At 36.8% G+C, this 26,269-nt stretch overlaps 2 protein-coding genes across 2 annotated transcripts in view; both read left to right on the forward strand.

The window, feature by feature from the left end:
- The window catches only part of LOC134649952 (very long chain fatty acid elongase AAEL008004-like), a 43,752-nt gene extending 33,971 nt beyond the window's left edge, over positions 1-9,781 (forward strand). The window contains exons 3-7 of the mRNA XM_063504751.1: positions 1,919-2,109; positions 3,000-3,080; positions 6,264-6,426; positions 7,229-7,365; positions 9,473-9,781. Of these exons, the coding sequence (XP_063360821.1) occupies positions 1,919-2,109; positions 3,000-3,080; positions 6,264-6,426; positions 7,229-7,365; positions 9,473-9,760 (860 nt within the window). The 3' untranslated portion in view covers positions 9,761-9,781. The remainder of the gene's footprint in view (positions 1-1,918; positions 2,110-2,999; positions 3,081-6,263; positions 6,427-7,228; positions 7,366-9,472) is intronic.
- A 4,927-nt stretch (positions 9,782-14,708) lies between these two features.
- Positions 14,709-25,432, forward strand: LOC134649978 (very long chain fatty acid elongase 7-like). The gene is made up of 6 exons (XM_063504791.1): positions 14,709-14,919; positions 18,478-18,668; positions 19,767-19,904; positions 20,587-20,692; positions 21,094-21,230; positions 25,115-25,432. Exons 1-6 carry the CDS (start codon positions 14,859-14,861, stop codon positions 25,379-25,381), a joined length of 900 nt encoding a protein of 299 aa, XP_063360861.1. The 5' UTR covers positions 14,709-14,858; the 3' UTR covers positions 25,382-25,432.
- The last annotated feature ends 837 nt before the right edge of the window (positions 25,433-26,269 follow it).

Raw genomic sequence — 26,269 nt, forward strand, 5'->3', positions numbered from 1 at the left:
AGTCATTATAAAGATTGCCTAGAATTTAGTTTTTACACGGTTTTGAGTACTTTAATTAATGTTTGTGTTTATCTACTACCATCAAAATTTGGCGTGACAAGGTCGTCTAATATTAAGTTATGTGCTTTCACTATGACGAAAATAGGTTGTATGAATAGGTAACTGAAATTGTTAGGTAGGTACATGGCCGTTTTGAATAAAAAGGCGGTTTCTCTTTTAGGTTGGTAACACAGCCAAATTAGTACATTACGATATAAGTGCGATAGGAAATTCGCAACGAGTGTTTTAATTCGAAAATCGAACGAGTTGTGAATTACCTTTTCGCACGTGTATTGTACAACATCTTACAGTACATATAGCCCTTTAAATTTTCGTCATACGCACGTATAGTGCTAGTTCGTCTATCTGTCCGTATGTCACAGCCATTTTATTCTTAGGAGGAACACTCGATATATGTAAACACAAACATACGGGTCAAACTGAGAACCTCCTTTTTTTTGAAGGCGGTTAAAAAGTGAAAAAATTAATGTTTTACTTGAAATAACACAAATTAAAATATTTTCAATAAATTCTTTAATTTGTTCAAATGCCTACTCTAATCTGTAAAGGAAGAAAAAACTATACTTATTCGTTGTAATGTTTTTTTTTCCCGCCAAGATGTAAAAACAAATAACGTGTCGTTTGCAGAAAACACACTAAACATTTTTATTTGCTGAATCCCAAATTCACGGTCTACTCGAGGTGCATGTTTTGCCCAGGAGGTCGATTCTAATTTAACAATTTGTTTGTTTTGGTATGACTTTAATACGACCTTGAAGATTGTCCTGTACGGCTACCATCAGTTTGGCACTGACATAAACGCCGTCGAGAACTTAATTTACTTTCTATACATCTCGCTCGTACTCGCATATTAGTGCAAACGAGACGTATAAAAAGTAAATTACGTTCTCGATAGCGTAAATGTCACTTTTGACACTGTCAGTGACTCATGGTACGGGCTCTGGTGATTGGCGCATCTCACGACGACTTTCACTACATTTCGCATGCACGAATCAATCAATAGCTCATAAAATTAAGATCAAAACCGTATAGTTATTTAATCGGAATCGGGCTCCTGTACTATTTTTACAAGCTTTTATTTACTTTCACCTGTCCCGTTGTCTGTCTGTAATCAAATCTTGCAAGTTAAATTTGATCCACTTCCCGGTTTCCGATTGTAAGTCGGGTGACAATGCAATATTATGGTACCATCGAGCTGATCTGATGATGGAGACAGGAGGTGGCCATAGGAACTCTGTGATGAAACAACGCAACCTAATTGTGTTACGGGTTTTTAGAATTGTCTCGATGAGTATTAGCTGTGGAAAAAGAAGTACAGTCAGCGATAAAAGCTTGTATCAAAAACGTATTTACGTACATTTTAACAATAGGCTACATGACTAATTTTCATTTATGGTATCAATCGATCGGGTTTGTTTTTAGGATCAAATGTCTATATGGGACCCATTGCATTCTTTAATGCTACTTTAATGTTACTTTTAACACAAAAGTCAGAAATTGTAGTCAAAAGCCGACAGTCGCACTTCACTCGCGAAACGCCCTAAGAAAAACGGTAAGGAAACGTGACGTCAAGGTCTCTGGGAGCCCATCTTGTAGCATGGACAAAACAAGAAAATTGCGTTTTTGTCGGTGAAATATTGCGTTTAAATGTATATAGTTGCTACACAATATTTTTGAAACTTTTAAATTTTAAATTTTGAAACTTTCAGGTCCTGTATTTTTGTAATTTTTCAATATTTTATTTTAATATCCACTTTATTGTGATAAATTTCTCGTTTGGTATCTATTTTACTAGATTTTGTTATAAAATTCAACATGTGTCATCATCCCTATTAATTTTAATTGTTTTTTCTTTCAGACCCGCGAACGGAGGAATGGACGCTGATGTCAGGCCCTGGACCCCTGCTGACCATCTTGGCCACATACGTGTACTTCTGTACCTCAGTGGGCCCTCGGTACATGAGGGACCGCAAACCCTATGACCTCAAGAACACGATAGTCGTGTACAATATCTCGCAAGTGCTGATGTCTATATTCCTGGTTTATGAGGTAATTATTAAAAAAAAATTATGTGTACATATTTAGGGTCTCTATTGTTTCCTAGTGATAATGTATTGTTTGCCCGCATTTTCGTTAGTCATAATTCACTTGGTTCAGAAACGCGTCACTTTTTAGGATTGCCATAAAACAAACCTAACCTTTTTTTTTTTTGATGACCCAGGGGGAATCCCTTATGGATCCCACTGGCCCGGGAGAGGGCCTGTGGGTATGTCCGACTTCCACGGACTAAACCCCCTGGGGTGTTCCGCCGCGCGCTTTGTAGGCGGGGTTTCGGGAACTCTATTGTAGACCTCCGATACCCCGTCGGCGATGCTCTTGCGAGCTCACCATATGGAGCTGCTCTAGCAGCTTACTCCGCTGAAGACACCTCGGAACACTTGAGGGTCTTCTAGCTCGAAAACATACCTAACCTAACCTATCTATAACCTTACGAAAATCCTGAAAAGTTAACGGTTTCAGTTTTATGACTAATGATAATATGACAAACAATACATTACGAATTACGACTTAAAACTTTATGGGAAACAAAGGGGTACATTTAATATATTTATTAGAAGCATAAATAACTAATTATTATAAATTAAATAACTAACCTATGAAACCTAAAAACTAAATCTAAAAATAAATGAAACTAATATTTAAAAAAAACTATTCCCCTGCGGCATGGTGCCGGTGTGGAGGTAATTAAATACAATTTTATCAAAATAACAAAAGTCAACGATAAAAAAATATCGGATTGGCTGGTAGACCAAAAACTAGATTAAGAACGTAGCCACCTAGACCGTCGTCATTGGTTTATTTATTTATTAAAAACTTTATTGCACATCAAATGTAATACCCTTAATTAAAAAAAAATATATATATATTTTTCTTTTCAGGGTTTAGTATCCGGGTGGTGGAATGACTATAACTTCTCTTGCCAACCAGTGGACTATTCCGATTCGCCCAAAGCAAAAAGGGTAAGTATAGTTTGACAAAGGACTGTCTCCTTTCAAAGATAGACAGAGAGAGTCATACTATCTTTGTCTTACACTAGTACTAGTACCCAAAATAATAGGATGAGTATAGTTTTTTTGTTCTTATTTACTGACAAATTTGATGTGACCAACTATAAGAACATAAATAAATAAATAAATAAATATTATAGGACATTTTTACACAAATTGACATAAGAATAGGATCCATAAGACTAGAGTAATATTTTATATAACTCCAGTCTTATGAATTCTTTAAAAAAATGAACCTTAGTATTTTTTGAGCACAATGGGTAAGGTGACATATCAGTCTCGAAAATTTGTATTGAAATGATACTTCTCACCGTACCCACCGTGTTTTAAAATACTAATAGTTTCGGACCTTCCTATACCAGCACCTTTTGGACTCTAAAATTATGGTTACCTACCACAATTCACAAATTACGATTTTTATACTGTAAAAAACCTCTAATTTAACCAAGCCATGCTGTTTGGAATTTGCTAATTTAAACTTACCACGGTATCATTCGGCACCAGTGAAAGCATATAACTGGAAACCGCCTTTGGGAACATTACCGTTCAAATTCTCGGGCCAAATTAGCACACATACACAATTACGCCTACATTTAAATAAGACGATACGTTTACAGAGCCTGTCTCTATTACACTAACGTACACAGCTAAGTGTAGATGAAATGCATATAATGTCAATAACTACCAATCAGCGCCATTAATCCGCTAATAACCTTCTTGCTGTACGTACTGGCCGCTGAGAATTCGCGGTTCATATTTGATTAGAATATGACTTGGACAGGGATAGGTTTATGCCATACATTGAAGAACCAGTCAAATAATTCACGTATAATAATTTAATGCAGATTAAAAGATAACTAGTTAAAATGTTGTTATGAAATTAAATGACAGACTAACTCAACATAATTAAATATTCATTGTTGTAGGTATAAATGTATTCCGCTATAATAAGTATTTTGTATATTTTATTATCAATCTGTATGGCAGTGCGAAGTCACGTTCAGAGCCCGTACCATGAGTCACTGACAGTGTCAAAACTGACATTTACGCTATCGAGAACGTAATTTACTTTCTATACATCTCGTTTGCACTAATATGCGAGTACGAGCGAGATGTATAGAAAGTAAATTACGTTCTCGACGGCGTTTGTCAGTGCCAAACTGATGGTAGCCGTACTGGTATAGTCTGTCCGTTTTTCTAAGATCAAGTACGCCATAGTAAATGTATGGCGAACTTGATCTTAGAAATCGGACAGGCTATACAGCCTGCAAAATTTACATGGGTAGGTACACGAATCGGGTCAAAAACATTTGAACAGGCGGAGTCACAATAAATCCCCACTTTCAGTTCCAATGGAAATATTTTATATGTATATAGCCGGTCAAGCAAGTTTGTCAGTAGAAAAAGGCGCATAATTACAATTTTGTATGGGACCATAACCGTTCGCGCGCTTACATTTTCTAAATTCGCCGCTCTTTTCTACTGACGGAAATGGCTTGAGAGAGAACCTACATATATGTGACAGTAGAGGGTGGATTAAAATGATCAATATTTTGAGATAATGTGTGTATTTGTTAAATTAATTCAGTGAAAGCGTGATAGAAAAAAATGTATCTACATATAGGAGACCGGATATGATTATCTCACGGGTTATCTCATGAATAGAACATTATATATCTTGCCAGGCATCCACTCAATTTCATGTCTCTCTAATTGGACAGCTTTTTTCCATAGTTCTCTGCGAATAGCATATTGTGGGAATTTGAATGGAAAGTAATGTAAAATGACAATACCAAATTTGATTATTAATTTGAAATAACTAGGTAGTTTTTTTATAGCTCCATCTCATGAAATAAAAAAGGAAAATACAAATCTGTAAGAAGGAATTTATTACTACATTTATAATTACAGTGGAATCCGTTTATTATGACTCCGCTTATACTGACCAACCGCTTACTATGACGCAATTACTGTGCGAAGTTTGGTTTTCATATGAAATTCTTTGTGACAAAGTCGGATAAGATAACTTCGACCTATAAATACTATTTTTATGGAATTATGTCCGGTTATACTGACAAATTCGCTGGTTTTCGTGGCCGGCCCCACATCTTTCCCTGCGAGGACGTCTGTGGCGTTTAAATTGTTTTAGTTTTTACTCTCGGTGAAAGTTGATAATTGGTATAAGGTTAATAAAACTCATCTCTCACAAAATTGTTTGAGATTAATTTGGAAAAAATAAAATAAAAAGTTTATCAACTATGCTTTATATGACATCCGCTTAGTATGACATGTTTGTTACTTCCCTTCAATGTCATTATAAGCGGATTCTACTGTATATAGAAAATACCTAAACCAATCATAAGTTAATAAAATAGTCTACTTCATTTGGCATAAAACCATCCCTATTATCCTCGCAATTTAAAAAGTCGTATTTGTTATGAAAGTCGTATGCAGTTGTTACGTTTTAGCTTAGCACGGTAGTATTAAAAAAATGTCGTCATGTTAATTCCAAATTTTACTGAAGTTATCTGTTTACTACAAGTGAAAGGTGATTCCACTGTCCTTGATATGAACTAAAACAACTTCTGCACCACTTCACGACACATGAAGACATTTTTAATTACAAAAAAACGTAGTTTTTATAAACCAATTTAGTCATCCGTCACTGACTGTCATCTCGGCCGCACTGAAGTTGCCAATCGAACACTCTGTAAGCACCGCCTACAATCGAATACTTTACGTTGGGTCATAATTGAGCGGACAGAATACTTCCATGGTTTATATGCGTTCACTGTTCGGCACCTATAAAAGAAGCCTCCTATTCATTGGCGCGAACCATTATGTCAATTAGTTTCCATTTATAATTTAAGCCACTAGATGGCAGACCTTACTATGCGAAATAGAGCCAGCTTGAAGTGTAGGTGGCAGCACCTGCTTAAAAGCGTCAATTGTTTTATTTTTCGATTCAAATCACGAGATTGCAGACCTTTCACACGCACGGTCTCTAAGTATACTGCAAATTGTAATGCGATGTACAGCGCCATCTTAGTCTCAATGTTAACACCTATCAAGAAGTTACTGCTTACCCCTGATAGTTCGCTTCTACGTCACTAAGTTTCACTACTTATCTTACAGATGGCAGCAGCAGTATGGTGGTACTTCATGGCAAAGATCATCGAACTTTTGGATACCATTTTCTTCGTGTTGAGGAAGAAGAATCGGCAAATTTCCTTCTTGCACCTGTACCATCATTTCATGATGCCCATTTGTGCCTGGATCGGGGTGAAATTCTTGCCAGGTAAATATTACGTTACATTTATATATATATATATATATATGTAATTATGTACATACTTATACATTTATCTCCGTTACAAACTCTCGGGTTTCAAGGTTGGTCATTTATAAGGCGTGCATTTTATTAAGTATTATTGTTTTTTAGGGAGGTAAAATAGCAATTAAAATGTATAAATTTTCTTAATTGGTACAAAACTTTCGCGTCCGTTTCTCTCCTATTTACGACACTTCAGGACGGCGTGTTCTTGATTAAAAAGTTCTATAATAGTTTTTACTTTCATTTTTAACTGATTCCAAAAAGGGGAGAGACATTGACCATCTATTCGCCGGATTTTTTGTTGCGGAATGTTTCTGAAAACCTTATTTTTGTTTTATAATACATATACCTACCTACATATTATATTATAGTTCCATTGTACGGTACGTCAGGGATCAGGATGTGATAATGGATTACTGGATAAATTGTAATAGGGATTACTGGAGAGTCTAAGATGGGTGCTCGGATTTTTGACATTTGCGGCAGCAATGTAGTCGACAGTATTGTCGCGCTGCAATACTGCAGCAGTAATGCTGATATAGTCTGCATTCGAATAGTACCTTAAAACTACTCGGCAATGTCCGATCTTACAACCTTCATATAAATCTTCCAGGAGACCACGGAACGCTCTTAGGCGTCATCAACTTCTTCATCCACATCATCATGTACTTCTACTACCTGATTTCTTTTTAAAGATTATATGTCCTCCTAAGGCTACCCAGCAATATCCGTGATTTTAAATACAACCTTAATGTAAATGTTCCAGGAGGCCACGGGACGCTCTTAGGCGTCATCAACTCCTTCATCCACATCATCATGTACACCTACTACCTGATTTCGGGGCTGGGCCCGCAGTACCAGAAGTACCTGTGGTGGAAAAAGCATGTTACTACACTGCAATTGGTAAGCATTTGTTTTATACCTGTTGTTACTATTGTTTGTTCAAAGAGACAATGGCAGTTGGAGGATCTGAAAGAATGCTAAAATAGAACAAATCGTCAGGTGACAAGGACAACCAAAACCCACTACTTATACTAGAGGAGATATAGCCTTCGGGGTCAAAATAATTCCCACAGAGACGGGGTTTGATGTTTTTAGTTCTTTGTGTGTCTTTATGACATACTAAAAATATATCAAAATATATGCATGCAAAACGCATTTATTGACATTTGAAATTAGAAAAATAAAAAAAATATTAAAATTCGTGTGGGGTATCGAATTACAGGAAATGCACGCTTAAAAAGGTTATGAGGTTGATTTTATAAAATAATAAAAATAAAAACCAAGTGGTGGCTGAAAAACTGAAAAAAAAAATACAATGTAGAAAAACTTACCCCCTTTAATACCTCATTAAATATTGATCGTAGCGAAAAAGTGTACTAAACCTTTTTTGTAGACAATTTTATGTTCAATATTTATGTATAATATTTTTTTGCAATGGGCCACCGTTTACGAGTTATTTACGAAAAACTAAAAAAAAGTGACCTGTGTACTGATTGTGATTAACTTTCTTCGTTTAATATCGTTTTAAATATTGATCCTAGAGAAAAGTGTTCAATATATTTTACGTAGAAAATTTTATGTAAATTATTTATCCATAAAAACCTATATTGCTATGGGGCACCGTTTACGAGTTATTTACGAAAAACTAAAAAGGGACTTTAAAATTTATTGTAATTAAATTACCCCTCTGCCTTGGTTTTTTTTTAATATTGATCCTAGCGAAAAGTATTATATATGTTTCTTGTAGGATATTTTATGTTTATTATTTATGTATAAGATTTTTTTGCTATGAGTCATACTTTTCAAATTATTAACGAAAAGATAAAAACAAGGAACCTTAGAATTTGTTATAATTAACTTTCCCTCTTTATTATCTTTTTAAATATTCATTCCTGCGAAAAGTGTACTGAATCTTTTTTGTAGAAAATTTTGTGTAGATTATTAACATTTCACATTTTTTTTTATATTGGCCACCGTTTACAAGTTATTTATGAAAAACCAAAAAAAGGGACCTTAGAAGTGATTACAATTAAATTTCCCGCGTTAATATCTCTTTGAATATTGATCCTAGCTAAAAATTGTACTGAATCTTTCTTGTAGGCAATTTTATGCAAATTACTTATGTATAAGAACATTTTTTGCTATGCGCCACCGTTTAAAAGTTATTTACGAAAAACTAAAAAAACGCAATTAAAATTATGATTTTGAACACTACACAAGCTTTAACTTTTTCTTCCACCATATTGTTATTCAACGTCATTACCTTTTTCACTATTTAATTTCCTGTAATTTGATACCACACACGATATATAAAATTTTTATTTAATTTTCGAAGTTAACATTTTTGGTGGTCAAAAAAACGCGTTTTGCATGCATATATTTTGATATATTTTTAGTATGTCAAAAAGATACAAACAAAGAAAAATCAAACCCCGTCTTTGTGGGAATTATTTTGACCCTCACATACAAATTTTCATACAACTCCTCTACTATTACTAGAAAATAATGAAACAAAAATCAACCTTATATAGGTGGTAATTAATATGGTTCACTATAACTATTAAACTTGTGGTAGTAGTTCGTAAGTTTTGGTTGTCACAATCTAGCCGAAATATAAGACGAGACCAATACACATCGTCTTCGCTAGCTAGGCCACCTCAAAAGGATGGGTGAAGATCGGGCAGTCAAAAGAGCATACTTGGATTGAACTGGACGCTAAATAATGGCTCCTCTACACGATGGGCCAACGCCGGCCACTCCAAGGGACGCAGCCATGCGGTAGAATGAGATAGCAATATCACTTGCTCCCTCTAACGCATACATGCGTCCCTTGGAGTGGCCGGCGTTGGCCCATCGTATAGAGGAGGCATAAAACAAGAATTTGATTCGTGGATTGACAGGTCCTATTCTGGCGCCATCTGTACTGAAATACTTCAACCAGCGAACCCCATTCTACCATAATAATAAAATTATCAAAGTAAAAATAATATATTTGTTATTTTTTCAGATCCAGTTCTGCATTATTTTCTACCACAATTTCTCAGTCATGTTCGGTGATTGCAACTACCCGAAGGGTATCAACTTTTTGCTCTCGTTGAACGCTGGACTTTTCTTGTACATGTTCGGAAATTTTTATTATCAAAACTACATTAAAATACACATAAAACCTATTCAAAACGGAGACGTCAAAAAAGAAGTTAAAAATGTAGACAGCAATGTAAATAATGAGCATGTTAAACTAACAAGTGAAGTAGATACAAAAACTAATGTTGCCGAAGGAAAAAAGGATTGCTAGCGAAAAGACTTATTTAAGTAACGCTACGTCTTACGTAGGCGAACAACGCGCGAACACCGCGCGCCGCGCCGCGCCGCTTCGCGTCTAAACGCTCACGTACGAGTAGGACATAGGTACCTATACACGTATCAACGGTTTGTTTCATCCTCGCCGCGCCGCGCCACGCCGCGCCGCCGCCGCGTTCGCGCGTTGTCCGCCTACGTAAGCCGTAGCGTAAGGATACAGTTTGTGATGCTATGTTAATCTTACTTCGTTTTTTATTCTTTAGTCTAATAAAATTAAGGTAAAGGCGAAGATGGTGGCAATCTAAATTAATTGTACAGTCAGTCAGATATTTTAATACCCCATTTATATTGTAACGAGGTTTTATTTTAGACAATTGTATTTTGTGATGTTTGAAATATATGCTTAGTTTAAGTGTAATTTTATTCTTAGTCTAATTTTACTATCAACGATTTGCTCAATTTATATATGACATCAAAATTATTTATTTATACATTGTGTTGTCTTATTTGTTTGATGATAGTAATAAGCAAGTATAACTATTTGAAGACAAAATATTATATTTGAATTTGAACAAGTACTAAAGGCACAATGCGTAGTTTTTGTAATAGATATAATAAGTATTACTAGTATTTTTTGTATGACAAGAAAGCCATTTTAACGGAGACAGATCTATTTGTATTATCCAATCCTACCATCATGTTTTACGTTTATAAGTCGCATTTATAGTTAACCTTTTCGACGCCAAAGACGGATTAATCCGTCACAGATCGCAGAGCAACATAGACCTACGCGCATATGCATAAAGTTCAATTTCAGTATTGCCACTTCGGTGACGTGACGTGAGTGACAGCTTTTGTGTTTGACACGGCGTCGAAAATGTTAAGTCTAACCAAGCCTACTTTGCACAAGCTTTGTAGTAACAAAGTTTTGAGTGCCATCATAAATGAAAATAGGTGCCATGAAAATATGAATATTAGAGCGGTACTTCCAGACTTTGTCATTTCATAGCCAGGGCAGAGTTAGCTTATAGACGGATGGACATTAAACATTAATTGAGTATCATACTTAATTAATGCAGAGGATCTACCGCGAACACCGAAGTTCGCATCTTTCTTTGTCACTCTAATGGCGCCTTAATTGGATTAAAAGAGAAAGATGCCTGCAATTTGCGAACTCCGGTATTCGCGATAGACCCTTAGATCAAAACTTACTACCTACAGTCTTTAAATAATTATCGACACAGCTAACTATTCGTAAATATTATTGCAATCACATATAGTATATCAATGGTCAATATCTAAGTGTGTTGCTTTATGAAATGTATTAACTGTTTCTGTGCCTTAAGTATATTTATTCTAATAATGTAATTGACTATGAGTGCGACTATATAAGTACTAATAGGACTTAGATAAATGATGCCAAATAGATTCAAGCGATTTTTATCTTCATTCCGTATCATTGTATTCGTTTGGTTACTTACAGTGATTTTCAGAAAACAAAAAAACGTATTTTTTTTCAAACGGACGGCGATACCAATAAAGTAGGAAATGGTGAATAAATAATTATCAATTGTTTTTGTGAGTTTAATTAAACGGTTACAATGAAGGTCGATGGTCGGTAAATGACTCTACTTTTATTCATTTCAACATATGACCTTTCAACCATTTATGTAACAGTCTAATGTGGTCTTATATTTTCGAACGGCCTCTTACTACGTAATGAAAACAATAAATAGGTAATTAGTCAACTTTTACTTAAATTCCTTCACATATAATCATCATCATCATCATCCTGTCCAGGCCGGTTTCGGCCTCCGACTGAGTATGTACTGGCTACTGAGAACGACGATCGTGAGCTCTCAGGTGACTGACGTAGCCTATTTAATCTATATATATAAACGTGAAAGACCTGACTGACTGACTGACTGACTGACTGACTTAAATCAACGCACAGCCCAAACCGCTGGGTCTAGAAAGTCCAAATTTGGCAAGTATTAGGTTCCTTATAAGGTCTAGGGGTCCACTAAGAAAGGATTTTTCAAAATTCATCCCCTAAAGGGGTGAAATGGGGGTCCAAAGTTTGCATGGGGTTCAAGTTTTATTTTGAGCTAGGAAATTGAAACTTCGTTAAAAGATATATTATTAAAATACAAGAAAACTAATTTCAGCGTTTTTGAAAATTCATCCCCTAGGGTGGTGAAAAAGGGGTAGAAAGTTTGTATGGAGATCAAAATTTTTTTCGAGTGCGTGACTTGAAACTTTGTATATGGGCATATTATTAAAATACAAGAAAAGTAATATCAGCGTTCTTAAAAATTCATCCCCTAACAGGGTTAAAACGGGGTTGATAGATGGAATCCATTACGAATTCTTTGAATCTTCTTATAAACGCGTAATATAAAATAAAAAAATTACATTAATCGAACATTATTAAAAATTCAACCCCTAAGGGGGTTAAAAAAGGGATGAAAATTTGTCTTGGGATTCAAATTTTATTGTAAGCTAGGAACTTGAAACTTCGTAAAAAGGTATTATAATAAAAGAGAAGAAAACTAATTTCAGCGTTTTTAAAAATTCATTCCCCAAGGTGGTGAAAAAGGGGTTGAAAGTTTGTATGCACATCAAATATTTTTTTGAGTGCGGGACTTGAATCTTTGTATAAGGGCATATTATAAAAATACAAAAAAAGTGATTTCAGCGTTTTTAAAAATTCATCCCTTAAAAGGGTTAAATAGGGGTTGAAAGTTTGTACGGAGATCAAACATTTTTTTGAGTGCGGGACTTGAATCTTTGTATAAAGGCATATTATTAGAATACAAGAAAAATTATTTCAGCGTTCTTGAAAATTCATCCCCCAAGGTAGTGAAAAAGGGGTTGAAAGTTTGTATGCACATCAAATATTTTTTTGAGTGTGGGACTTGAATCTTTGTATAAGGGCATATTATAAGAATCCAAAAAAAGTAATTTCGGCATTTTTGAAAATTCATCCCTCAAGCTGGTAAAGAAGGGGTTGAAAATTTGTGTGGAGGTCAAACATTTATTTGAGTGCGGCACGATTCAAATCGTTGTATAAAGGCATATTATTAGAATACATGAAAAGTAATTTCAGCTTTTTTAAAATTTCATCCCCTAAAAGGTTTAAGAAGGGGTTGAAAGTTGGTAGAGAGATCAAATTTTATTTAAAGCTAGGAACTTCAAACTTCGTAAATAGGTAGTTAGGTAGTAGGTTTTACTAAATAGTGGACTTGAAAATATGCGGGAAGTTGAGAGGGATTATATCTAGAACAATTTTATTCAGTTAGGGGCTCGAAACTTCGTAGCCAGGTTGTGTATAATAATTAACAAATGATTAACAGTCCCTACTGCTATCTTTTGCTGCATAATGTTCTAAGCTAATGTAGAATATGTAACCACCAATATACAAAACAACGCGTACGAACTGTACGAAGTCGCGGGCAACAGCTAGTAAAATATAAAAACGGAATAAAGGAATTTAATAAAGGAATATGAATATGAATATATATACAGTAGTACTACTAAACTAAATTAATAACTAGTTTAAATCTAAAATAGGCCCTTGAGGCATTGTACCATGGATGCTGGCTGTATTTCCTCGTTATATCGCAATGCTGATACGTTGTGCGAGGAAGCCGCCAGCTCTTCGGTCACTAGTTAGGTACGTCAACCAGAGTCTTTGCGATTTCTGCAAACAACTTGTGCGCGCTGGGACCGCATGAACATAGAATTTCAACTTCCAGTTTGTTTTAAGAGTAACTATTGTACTTCACAATTGACTATCTTTTATGCTGAAGCAACAATATTTTCCCCTGCTTTTGGGTCATCCGTAAAATTTTCATCGACATCGACTTTTCTGCTATTTTCATCGACGAAGGATTGTACTATCATTTATGTCTTTGCTAATTCCGATAATGGAAACAATACCTATTTATAGAATAGGACTGTCTGCTGAAAATCTATTCAATTGTTCACTGTACTTGCGTAACAAAATTCAAATTTAAACTGTGTTTTGGCTAACGTGCTGTGTTTTTTTGATTCTTTGCAAATGGCATGCAGATTTAGCATGGTCAGACTATAATTTCTATCAATAAGGTGAAGGTGGTTTTAGAAAGGTGACGAACGTTTTTTTTTATTAACATACAGTATAAAACTTCAATCTGCATAAATTATATAGGTTATTTCCACGTGTTGGATTAAACACTAATGTGGCATTACTACTATGCAAATAAACCGTTGGATATAAAGGGTAATACGCGTTGAATATACAGGATATCAAGAAGACATTTGTCAAATTATGGTTTATTTTAGGTTCTAGGCGTCCCCAAAGTGTATTCTGAAGGATATTATACTGTAATATTCGCTGTTATCGGTTAAGTTTCAGTAGCCCAGTGCCCCTAGTGTAAATCATTCGATAGCGTGACGTAATGTACGCGTTTGAGTTAAGTATCATTTTGTATGGGATTTAGAGTTTCCAAAACGTCCCGCTTGGCGTGCTGTTCAAAATCCCATATAAAAATAGATATAACGCAAACGCGAACGCTCGTCACGCTATCGAATGAAATAAAAATAAATTTCCAGCAAGATGGAAATCGTTAATTTGGTCCTATTAATGTGTGTAATGCGAGTACCTATGCGCAAACCCCAGGAGGCGTGCATAAATTTCTGCTTGTAGCTCGAAAACGGTACTTCTGACGGAAAATTTACTGTAATCATGATGAATATTGATATCTGAGGATCCGAAAGATACGGTAAAGGATCAAATTTGTAAAAAATGGCCGCCATTCTGAATTTCTTCTATTTTTGGTATACACTTTTCTAGGTCGATTTTCAATCGAATATCGGTATTAAATGTCTATTGCACCACCACCAATAAGTCGTTTCTTTAAAACCTTAACTACAAGTCCTTTAAAAAAACGCATTGTCAACTAATGTAATGTAAATTAAATCATTGCTCCACTCAATCAAGCTGGGTGTTAGTTCAGTATGATTATAGTTTTTGAGCTGCTCGGGCCGTGATGCAAGGTAACCGCTAGCGGTAGAATCTTCACGGTGAGCGCACGCGCAGGTTGTGTATAATGGCGCTGATATTGAAAGCCGCTTGGCAGGGATACAGATATGTGTTTGAAGAGCTTACTGGTAAGTTTTTATCTATTTAAACTTGAAATTAGAACAAATAAAATTATATTAAGTTTTTTTTTAAGTAGTGCCGTTGGTCAAAGGCGCCTAGCCTTTCAAAGATAGCATATACTTACACCAGAGAATTTGTAAATAATTAAATTTTTAATAATGTAGAAAAAAAATTGCGTTTCACTCGGTGGCAAAGTTTTTTTAACCCTCGTGCCTTGAAACGCTCGCAACGCTCAAGATTCCATTATTAGCACGATGTGGTTAACCACATCAAAGACACATCTTGTGAAACCAATTTCAATTAATTTCAGTTTATGAGTCACGTTTGTTAAAATGATTTAGAAATTGCTTAATTATTGTTTGTTAAAATGATTTAGATATCAATAACATTTTTTAAGTAGATATTTAACTCATCACTGGTTCGTTTTTGCCCCCAAAAAACCGGGCTATGATCCGGGTTGCGATGCGAGAGGTATAATTTTAAGACGTTAGCGGACGATGGCTTTTCCATACAAACGAAACGTAGTCCCCATTTTCCTAGTTACATACATACATTATAATTTATTGTATATTAACCATAGCTATGCCCCTTCTTTTGACTTTTTTGTTTTTTTTTTTAGTATTACCTATACGAATTAGGAACATAAACAATTTTCAAAAAAAGGCTTTTAACCCTTGTAATATTATAATATCCAGAGAGAAAAAATGGGGACTACGTTTGTATGAAGAAATCGGCTCTTTCTCCTCAAGGATACATTAATTTGAGTGCATTATCTACGTGATAAAGAAAGCATCACTTTTACCAACGCCAGAAAGAGACAGAAACTGTCGTTAGCGCGCTATCACGTCCACAAGTGCAACTATCCGTAGGTAATGAGGGGATTCGCATACGGTAAATTGACATTTGCGGTGCTTATTGAGAACACCGCAATGTTTTGCTGCCCTACTTCGTGAAACAACAGTAAATGACAGAAAATCTGCTTATTACGAAATTTAAATGATTTAATGACTTTCCTAATATCGCCTTTGTGATAGTGATAGTATTTTACGAAAAAAAATCAGTTTACTGAATTTAAGGCTGGATAATTAGATACCGTAAAATGGGGTGAGCAGGGACAAAACTGACATTCAAACCTCGATAAAACTGTATTATTACCTATGTTCCGGTCGTTTGTATTTTGTTTTTAGGGTTCCGTACCCAAAGGGTAAAAACGGGACCCTATTACTAAGACTCCGCTGTCCGTCCGTCCGTCCGTCTGTCACCAGGCTGTATCTCACGAACCGTGATAGCTAGACAGTCGAAATTTTCACAGATGATGTATTTCTGTTGCCGCTATAACAAAAAATACTAAAAACAGAATAAAATAAAGATTTAAGTGGGGCTCCCATACAACAAAAGTGATTTTTGACCGAAGTTAAGCAACGTCGGGCGGGGTCAGTACTTGGATGGGTGACCGTTTTTTTGCTTGTTTTTTTGCTTGTTTTGCTCTATTTTTTATTGATGGTGCGGAACCCTCCGTGCGCGAGTCCGACTCGCACTTGGCCGGTTTTTTTTTTATGATTTTGCGTAGTAGCATTTCATAACTTTAAAGATAAACACGAAATAGTAGGAAATCCCAGCTAACCCCGTAGTTGAAATGAGGAGGGAATTCCTACTATAAGGTGAGTTTTGAAAATTCTTGGATCGACACTTTGGGATTATGAACATTGTAATAGCTTGATTTGTTATTAGAATATATAATTTACGTAGCAGTAGCCTGTAAAACCAACTCACCCCTCTGTCATCCCTTCTCTCCCCATTCATAACCCAACTGCCGTCGTAATCCCTGCTCACCCCATTTTGCGGTACCAATTCATCATTGGTTCGTATAAAGGTAACATTCGGATATCAACTGCAACTGCACTGTTGCGGCGTCGTTGTTGCCGCCGCTGTGTCTGTCAATTTCCTTGTGATGAGTGACGTTCGCCGCCGCGTTACCTACTGCCTCGATTATGACGTTCATTCCATCACTCATTTTATCAAGGAAATTGACAGTTCTGTATCTTTCAATTTCCTGCAGCAACAACGACGCCACAACAGTAATGCAGCTGCAATTGACATCCGAACGTCAGCTTAACACCGTATAATGTTTTTCAAACTATGTTCAAACTCGAAGGGTAGGATGACACCTGTCATTTCAGGGTTAATCAACTTTTCTCCTGATCGAGTCACTCTTAAAACTCTAGGTTTTTCGTATTTAAATGAAACAAACTTGCATTTTATGGTAGTTATAAGACCTTTCCATAACGGGACATGATAGTAGAACATGGTACAGCAGTTTTCTAACAATCTATGCTACTATTGTCTCCTCGCTGATGGGACAGAATAACAACAAGAAATACCTAGTTGATTGACCCTTCAATACAATTTTGCGAGTTTTAGCTTTTTAGGTTCTAAATGGGGTTGGCCGATCGAAGTATTTAGCAGATAGCGCCATCATAGCTTGCCCTGACAATCCCTAGAATTGAGTCAAATTTTTGTTTTTTAATGCCCCAGATGCCAGCCCTGTAAGCCAAATTTAATTGAAAAATGGGCAAGCTATGATGGCGCCATCTATGTAAAGCTTTGACAGTTGCCGACCCCATTATATGGAGATGCCAGGTGTCATCCTACCCTTCGAGTTTGAAAAACATTAAAGTCGCAATAGAAACGTAACCTTAACATTCCTGGCTAAGCACGTAAACTGATTGAAATATACAGTCATACGTAGCCATTTATTCAATTAACTATGATAATGAGCTACATTTAAAACACCACTCGAGAAGGTTAATCGTTCAACGAAGGGGTCATACATATACTACATAAAAAAAGACGTAAACGCATACATTTTTAACGGCGAATACGCTTATAAAGCGAGTTTCTAAGTAATTGCAGTATCATGCTTATAACATGAGAAATACTTTGCTAACAGGCCATTGGAGGGTTTTATTTCTTTGTAATAAGGTTTACAAATTGTCCGTCCCATTTTGCCAGTTATCAGTTAAATGTAAAAAACATTCCTGTACGGCTACCACCTTTGACACTTACATATTCGCTAGCCTGTGCGTAAGTTACTTTCTATATCTACATCTCGCTCGTAATCGCGTATTAGTGCGAGCGAGATATATAGAAATATTAGTAGTAGTAAAGTATTTCTTCTAGTCTTTTTGGAGCTTCCGATATTTCGACGCATCCCGATCGATAATTATAAAGCCCAAGATACACTTGTAAGTTTTACTTACATAAGTAGGGACACAGCTATACTACAGAATGAGAGATGAATATCGTTATCTCATTCTAACAAATAGCTTTGGCCCTACTTACGTAAGTAAAACTTACAAGACGTATCTAAGGCCTAATAAGTCTAGTGAAATCATTGAATCATTCAAAACTGTTAGTCTGTGCGGAATAAGAATAGAGTCGTGTAATGTAAGGGAGCCCATATTTACATTATACGACTCTTTCCGTAGAGACTCTACTACCTATTATTTCCAAAAGTTTGCCGACCCCTGCTCTAATAGAAAAGTAATTACTTTCATTAATTACAGACCCTAGAACAAACAAATGGTTCCTCTGCGCCCGGCCCTACCAGGGCCTGACACTGCTTGGCCTGTATCTAATGTTCGTGCTGAAATGGGGCCCGGCCTACATGAAGAACCGGCCTGCCTACAATTTGGATAAGGTCCTTATTGTATACAATGCGTTACAGGTGCTGATATGTGCACGGATATTTATAGGGGTAAGTGAAATATATGTTTATAGTATTAAAATAAAATAACAAGCAACAAGCAACAACGGTTGCACTCCGGGAGTGCCGATAGAAGTGAACACTCACCTCACTATGTTACCGACGCCCGGTAACACGATACATACGTTTAGCGGAGGTATTCTATTTATTTATTATATATTATTATCATTCTCAAATAAGATTACACTTTTTCATTGACATGATTATTTACATACTGCCATGACAACGTCAAATTATTTGAACATAGGTAAAGAGTCTTGAAAAGGAGTCCGCAACATAAATGTCAAATAACATTGAGTTTTTCTTTATTGATTTAAATGCCATCTAAATTATGAGTGGCCATCTAAACCGTAAGGGGCGTAAGCCCCTTACGGTCACGTGATCGCCTTACGCCCCTTACGGTCACATGATCGCCTTACGCTGTCTCGAGTTTATAATTTTTTCCCCACCTCAAAAAGTGCCCAGCGCCTGTAAAGAAGTTTTCACTTCAAAAATACGAGTTCGTCCAAGGTAAGTCTGCAACGATATTGATAGCACACGCAGTGCAACTGTTATTTTAAACGTCAAACTTCTATTACTTCAATTATGACGTATAAATAACGCTTGCACTGCGTATGCCATCAAAATCGTTGCAGACTTTTCTGGTCTAACTCTACATATATGTTTAAACACTATAACCCGTGTATATTTCAGAATCTTAGAGCATTTAATAACCCGAGTTGCCTTTAAGAGCAGCCCTCTGCCGAAAACCTTGCACAATTGTGCAAACTTTTGTATGGACTGACGTTTATCTGATATGGTTACGTTACAAACAAATAGACATACATTTGACGTGCGCCTCCCCTGCAAAAATCGGCGGACTGTTTTGTACAGAAAATGACAAACAAGATGTCTCCAGTTACTAAATGCTCTGAGTTCCGAATAGAAAATTAGGACGCATTAAAAAAACCTAATGAATATATAATGTTAAAGTTGGCTAAATGTAGCTTTGTGTCACTGGACCATATTAAATCTCTTAATTTGTATATGGCCCAAACTAAAAATAAATAATATATAATGTAGCATAATCAAGAATGTATTTATTTCCAGTCCCTAATCTACGCCTGGGCGTTTGACTACAAATGGCTATGTGAGCCCGTAGACTACACCACAGACGAGAAGGCCATGCGTGTGGCCCGATACGTGTACTCGTACTTCCTCGTCAAGATCCTCGACCTGGCTGATACCGTAAGTTTACAGCAGTAAGGTTTACAACTCAGGGGTCATAGGGCCCGATTCGGATTTTGAACTAGATATCTATTAGACTTCACCAAGATATGTCAGTGTCAAAAGTGACATTTTTGTTTAAAGACACGTCACTTCTGACACTTGTTTGACACTCAAATATCTTGGTGATGTCTAATAGATATCTAATATTTGACGTATCTTAAAGTTCGAATATGGCTGATAGTTAGTTAGTGCTTCTGGGCATTTTCCGCAAATCAACAACCATTGTGCTATTTTGCGTGAAACGAGGTAGCGCTACTCTAACCACCCCAGCTCCCCCTGAAGCCTAGCAATGTTTTTAGGTTGCTAAATGCCTCTTTTAGTGTGCACGGAGTCCCTAGGTATTTGCTCCTGTATACTTCTACCTGTTTGCAGTCTAGGAGAATGTATTTTGTTGTTTCCTCTTCTTCCACTCAGGGTATGACCCCTTCTTGGGTGAAGTTTTCTGGGCGTTCACCAGGTTTCCTCACGTGAACTGCAACTGCCTGTCTCGGACAACTATACTAAGGAAAGCACTGTTGCCCGCGCTATTTCCGGACGGATACGACCTTCAAAACTTCTAGAAAATATCACTTTCCCAAGCGTTTTAGCTAGGAAGATAATGATATTAGAGGGTACAGTATTGAAGTTTGGTATTTTACAGGTATTCTTCGTACTCCGCAAGAAAAACAGCCACGTGACCTTCTTACACGTCTACCATCACACGGGCATGGTTATGTTGACATGGGGCGCTGTCACATACTTCCCAGGTAATTTTATTTATAAAAATATACTATGGAAGAATAAAACCATATGACGGACAATACAAATTGCTTTCCTTAAATTTTCAACACCATCTATTTACTGGTCGAAAGTTCAGTTAATATTGTGACAAGACATTTACTTCTGCTTTTACCATCTCTGTCCATTTGGTAACCAATTCAGCACTTTATACCGCATATGTTTCTGTCTTCCCTAGGGGATCTATCGCGATCTTCGTTTTTGCCTGTTTCAATTTCTTTCACTTCATTATAAGAGCGAAAAATATATAAATACAAACTTACACACACGGACTTTGGAGTGAGATACATCTTCCGTGTAGTTTTGAAACTTTTGAATCGGAGTCCCGAAGAGAAGTACAAAATTCATAAACATTTGTCTCAAATTTCAGGTGGCCACGGCACCTTGATTGGGGTGATCAACTCATTCGTCCACGTGATCATGTACGGGTACTATCTCCTGACCGTGGCCGTGCCGAGCATGAAGGAATCCATGTGGTGGAAGAAATACATCACGCAGATGCAAATTGTAAGTATAACGTGGACATCGTTCTGTTGATCAATTTTAGGAGGCCACGGTATTTGATCGGGCTGATCAACTCATTCGTCCACTGATCATGTACGGATACTATCTCCTGACCGTGGCCGTGCCGAGCATGAAGGAATCCATGTGGTGGAAAAAATATATCACGCAGATGCAAATTGTAAGTATAACGTGGAGAATGTTCTATTGATCAATTTGAGGAGGCCACGGGACCTTGATTGGGGTGATCAACTCATTCGTCCACGTGATCATGTACGGGTACTATCTCCTGACCGTGGCCGTGCCGAGTATGAAGGAATCCATGTGGTGGAAAAAATACATCACGCAGATGCAAATTGTAAGTATCAGAAAGATCGATTCGTCGTTGATTTTAGGAGACCACGGTATTGGATCGGGGTGATCAACTCTTGAAACTTTCAGTCCTGTTGCTAGGATGGCGACCATACGCTCAATTTTAAGCATTGCAGCAAATAAAAGTCTTTCTCTCACGCAATTCGATGTAGCCATTGCATTTCTAAATGGTTCAATAAGTGAAGACATGCATCTTCGTCATTATATACGGACATGGGCATATCTCCTGAGCATGGTCACTTATAAATAATAAGGAGTCTGTTTTCACCCGATGATTATAATTTTAGCATGTCATGAAAGTATTTCTGTCGTGTGTTCCAACGGTTTTTCACCCTAAAGGATGGCTCGCGCTAGACCGGGCGGGCCGAGGCGTCCCACATGTCATTTTCTATGACGGCTGATCGGTGATCACGTGGTGTTTTCCATAGAAAACGAAGCACCGGAAGCTCGGCCCGGTCTATCGTGAGTCATCCTTAATCCTCCTTCTTTTTTGAAAATTATTTAATAATGTAGCTATGTTATAAAAATCTGACTCTTGGAGACCCTATACATCTCTAATGGTCCACGAGCCAGGCGCAAATTTCGTCAGTCATCGCCTCCCGGGTGAAAACTCGTATACTGGTTAACGGCCATATATGATGAACCCTCGTGGACGTCAGCTGCCGCTACGTTGGTGGGTTGAGGAATGGCAGCCACCGAAACACGTAAAAAAACATTTTTTTTTCAGTCATCGCCTCCCGTTTCATACTTAGTCAGATGAAAGTTTAGGTGCTATTGTTAATAAAAACAATCGTCAGCCGGTTGTATCGCGGTGGAATCACCGTCAGCTGTACACATGAACATGTAAAAAAATTTTTTTTTTTCAGTCATCGCCTCCCGCTTGATACTTTGTCAGATGATAGTTTAGGTGCTATTGTTAATAAAAAAACTCGTCAGCCGGTTGTATCGCGGTGGAATCACCGTCAGCTGGTCACATGAACATGTAAAAAAAATTTTTTTTTTCAGTCATCGCCTCCCGCTTGATATTTTGTCAGATGATAGTTTAGGTGCTATTGTTAATAAAACAAATCGTCAGCCGGTTGTATCGCGGTGGAATCACCGTCAGCTGGTCACATGAACATGTAAAAAAAAAATATTTTTTCAGTCATCGCCTCCCGCTTGATACTTTGTCAGATGATAGTTTAGGTGATATTGTTAATAAAAAAAATCGTCAGCCGGTTGTATCGCGGTGGAATCACCGTCAGCTGGTCACATGAATTTATAAAGCAAATAAATAAATACAATCTAAAATTTAAAATAATTGGTTTCAGTCATCGCCTCCCGTTTGATACTTTGCCAGATGATAGTTTAGGTGCTGTTGTTAATAAAAAGAATCGTCAGCCGGTTGTATCGCGGTGGAATCACCGTCAGCTGGTCACATGAACATGTAAAAAAAAATTTTTTTTTCAGTCATCGCCTCCCGCTTGATACTTTGTCAGATGATAGTTTAGGTGCTATTGTTAATAAAACAAATCGTCAGCCGGTTGTATCGCGGTGGAATCACCGTCAGCTGGTCACATGAACATGTAAAAAAAAAATATTTTTTCAGTCATCGCCTCCCGCTTGATACTTTGTCAGATGATAGTTTAGGTGCTATTATTAATAAAAAGAATCGTCAGCCGGTTGTATCGCGGTGGAATCACCGTCAGCTGGTCACATGAACATGTAAAAAAAATATATTTTTTCAGTCATCGCCTCCCGCTTGATACTTTGTCGGATGATAGTTTAGGTGCTATTGTTAATAAAAGAGATCGTCAGCCGGTTGTATCGCGGTGGAATCACCGTCAGCTGGTCACATGAACATGTAAAAAAAAAATATTTTTTCAGTCATCGCCTCCCGCTTGATACTTTGTCAGATGATAGTTTAGGTGCTATTGTTAATAAAAAACATCGTCAGCCGGTTGTATCGCGGTGGAATCACCGTCAGCTGGTCACATGAACATATATCAAGCAAATAAATAAATAAAATCTAATATATGTTCATATGACCAGCTGACGGTGATTCCACCGCGATACAACCGGCTGACGATGTTTTTTATTAACAATAGCACCTAAACTATCATCTGACAAAGTATCAAGCGGGAGGCGATGACTGAAAAAATAATTTTTTTTTACATGTTCATGTGACCAGCTGACGGTGATTCCACCGCGATACAACCGGCTGACGATTATTTTTATTAACAATAGCACCTAAACTATCATCTGACAAAGTATCAAGCGGGAGGCGATGACTGAAAAAAAAATTTTTTTTTACATGTTCATGTGACCAGCTGACGGTGATTCCACCGCGATACAACCGGCTGACGATTTTTTTTATTAACAATAGCACCTAAACTATCATCTGACAAAGTATCAAGCGGGAGGCGATGACTGAAAAAAAAATTTTTTTTTACATGTTCATGTGACCAGCTGACGGTGATTCCACCGCGATACAACCGGCTGACGATGTTTTTTATTAACAATAGCACCTAAACTATCATCTGACAGAGTATCAAGCGGGAGGCGATGACTGAAAAAAAAATTTTTTTTTACATGTTCATGTGACCAGCTGACGGTGTTTCCACCGCGATACAACCGGCTGACGATTTTTTTTATTAACAATAGCACCTAAACTATCATCTGGCAAAGTATCAAACGGGAGGCGATGACTGAAAATATTTTTTTTTTTACGTGTTTCGGTTGCTGCCATTCCTCAACCCACCAACGGAGCGGCAGCTGACGTCCACGAGGATTCATCATACGTAGCCGTTAACCACTATAGGAGTTATCGCCTGGGAGGCGATTGGTCATGGAAACCTGTTCGTGGCTCCCGGTCTATAAGGATAATTTGTTAACTATGTTATTTTTTAGTTCTGACACTTAAAGTCTATTTTTTTATTCGGTAGACTGACAGTTCATAGTATGAACATAAAATGTCATTTCATACTATGAAATGTCATTCTAGTCTACCGAATTAAAAAATAGACTTTAGAGACATTTACACCTCTAAATAAGTTTTGATTTATCTGATTATTTTTCCATGTATGTATCTGTTTTGTTTTTATTTTAATATTATTATTATAGTTTTTTTTATGTAATTCGACATTATGAGACCTTATACATCTCTAAGTAATTGTATTACGTTAGTTTGATTTGGTAGTTGCAGTTGTATTTAATAATTGTTGATGTATTATTATTATTATTTTGCTTGTATGTAAATTCAATGTTGACGTGTAAAAGTGCCCTTGTGGCCTATTTCCTGAATAAATGTTGAAGTTTGAAGTTTGATCAACACCTCCTATACGAAAATGGGTCAAAATGTAGGACGTAAAGAAAACCCGTAGTTGAGTTCAAGTTAATTAAACGTCTTGGTCGCTGAGAACGATTTTTAGCCAAGTATTAATCAGAAGATAGGCTTCAGTGTGCCCTCGGCAATAGGACGACTTTTTTATGTGCATAATTCGATAACACAGAAGATAACATCACCATTTTTTTTGCAGTTGCAGTTCCTAATGATCGTAGTTCACATGGCGACCCTGGTCTGGAAGACCGATTGTGCGTACCCCCGCTGGATAGCCGCCGTCTTCCTACCCCAGAACCTCTTCATGCTTATACTGTTCATAGACTTCTATATTAAAGCCTACATCAAACCTAACAAAGCGAAACTAAACGGTCTGCAAAATGGTCATAACGGTCTCCAGAATGGTCACAGTAAGGGTGTTCATCTTAAAAATGGGAAAAATGGTGTTCATAAAAAAATAGAGTAGATTTTGTTAACTTTATATCTTAGAATAATTTAGTTTAGCACCTAGGTCCTGTATTTTAAATTATAGCCAAGTAAACGTACAGTACCGTAAAATGGGGTGAGTAGGGTCAAAACTGAAATTCAAACCTCGATAACATTTTATTTTTATATATGAAAACTGTATGGTGTATCTGTCACCGTAAAATTGTAAACACTCGTCATATAACCTCGCTGGTTACATTATAAACTGACACTAGGGAGATTAAAATCTAACCTAACCTAACCTACGTTAGATTATAAACTAACGGGTTCACAATCTTACGGTGTCATATATAATAAGTGTTCCGGACGTTTGTATTTTAGTTTTTATTTTATTTTAGGTAGTTCCATTTGATAACTTTGACGATAAAGAGGAAAACCCACCTCACCCCGTAGTGCCTCGTATTTGGGGAGAGGGGTTTTCATACAAAGGTGATTTTGGAAGATTGTTGGATCGATTTTTTTTTATTATGCGTATTACTATAGCTCCATTTTAAATTGGAATACCTTATTTTTGTAGCAGTAGCCATAAAATCCCTTCTCACCCCCCTCTCAAACCTTCTCTCTACATTCATAACCCACCTCTCCCCGCGAAACCTACTCACCCCGTTTTACGGCACTCGATGGGGAGACATCGTGCTCGAGACGGTCCCAGTACATGACGTCATGTTGAAACTTAAGTCATTGTCAATAGAGGTGACAGCAGCGTGTCATCTATTGGGCATTAGCATGTCGAACACTAGTACGTTTACCACATAGCTCCGTAGTTATTATGCTCTTTAGCTATATCGGTTCGCCAAAAAACGCTGCAAATGGTGTTAAAGGTCTGAAAATCGGTACGATACCTTTAACATCATTTGCAGCATTTTAC

The sequence above is a fragment of the Cydia amplana genome, chromosome 8, assembly GCF_948474715.1.
Source record: "Cydia amplana chromosome 8, ilCydAmpl1.1, whole genome shotgun sequence".
Classification (NCBI taxonomy): Eukaryota; Metazoa; Arthropoda; class Insecta; order Lepidoptera; family Tortricidae; genus Cydia; species Cydia amplana.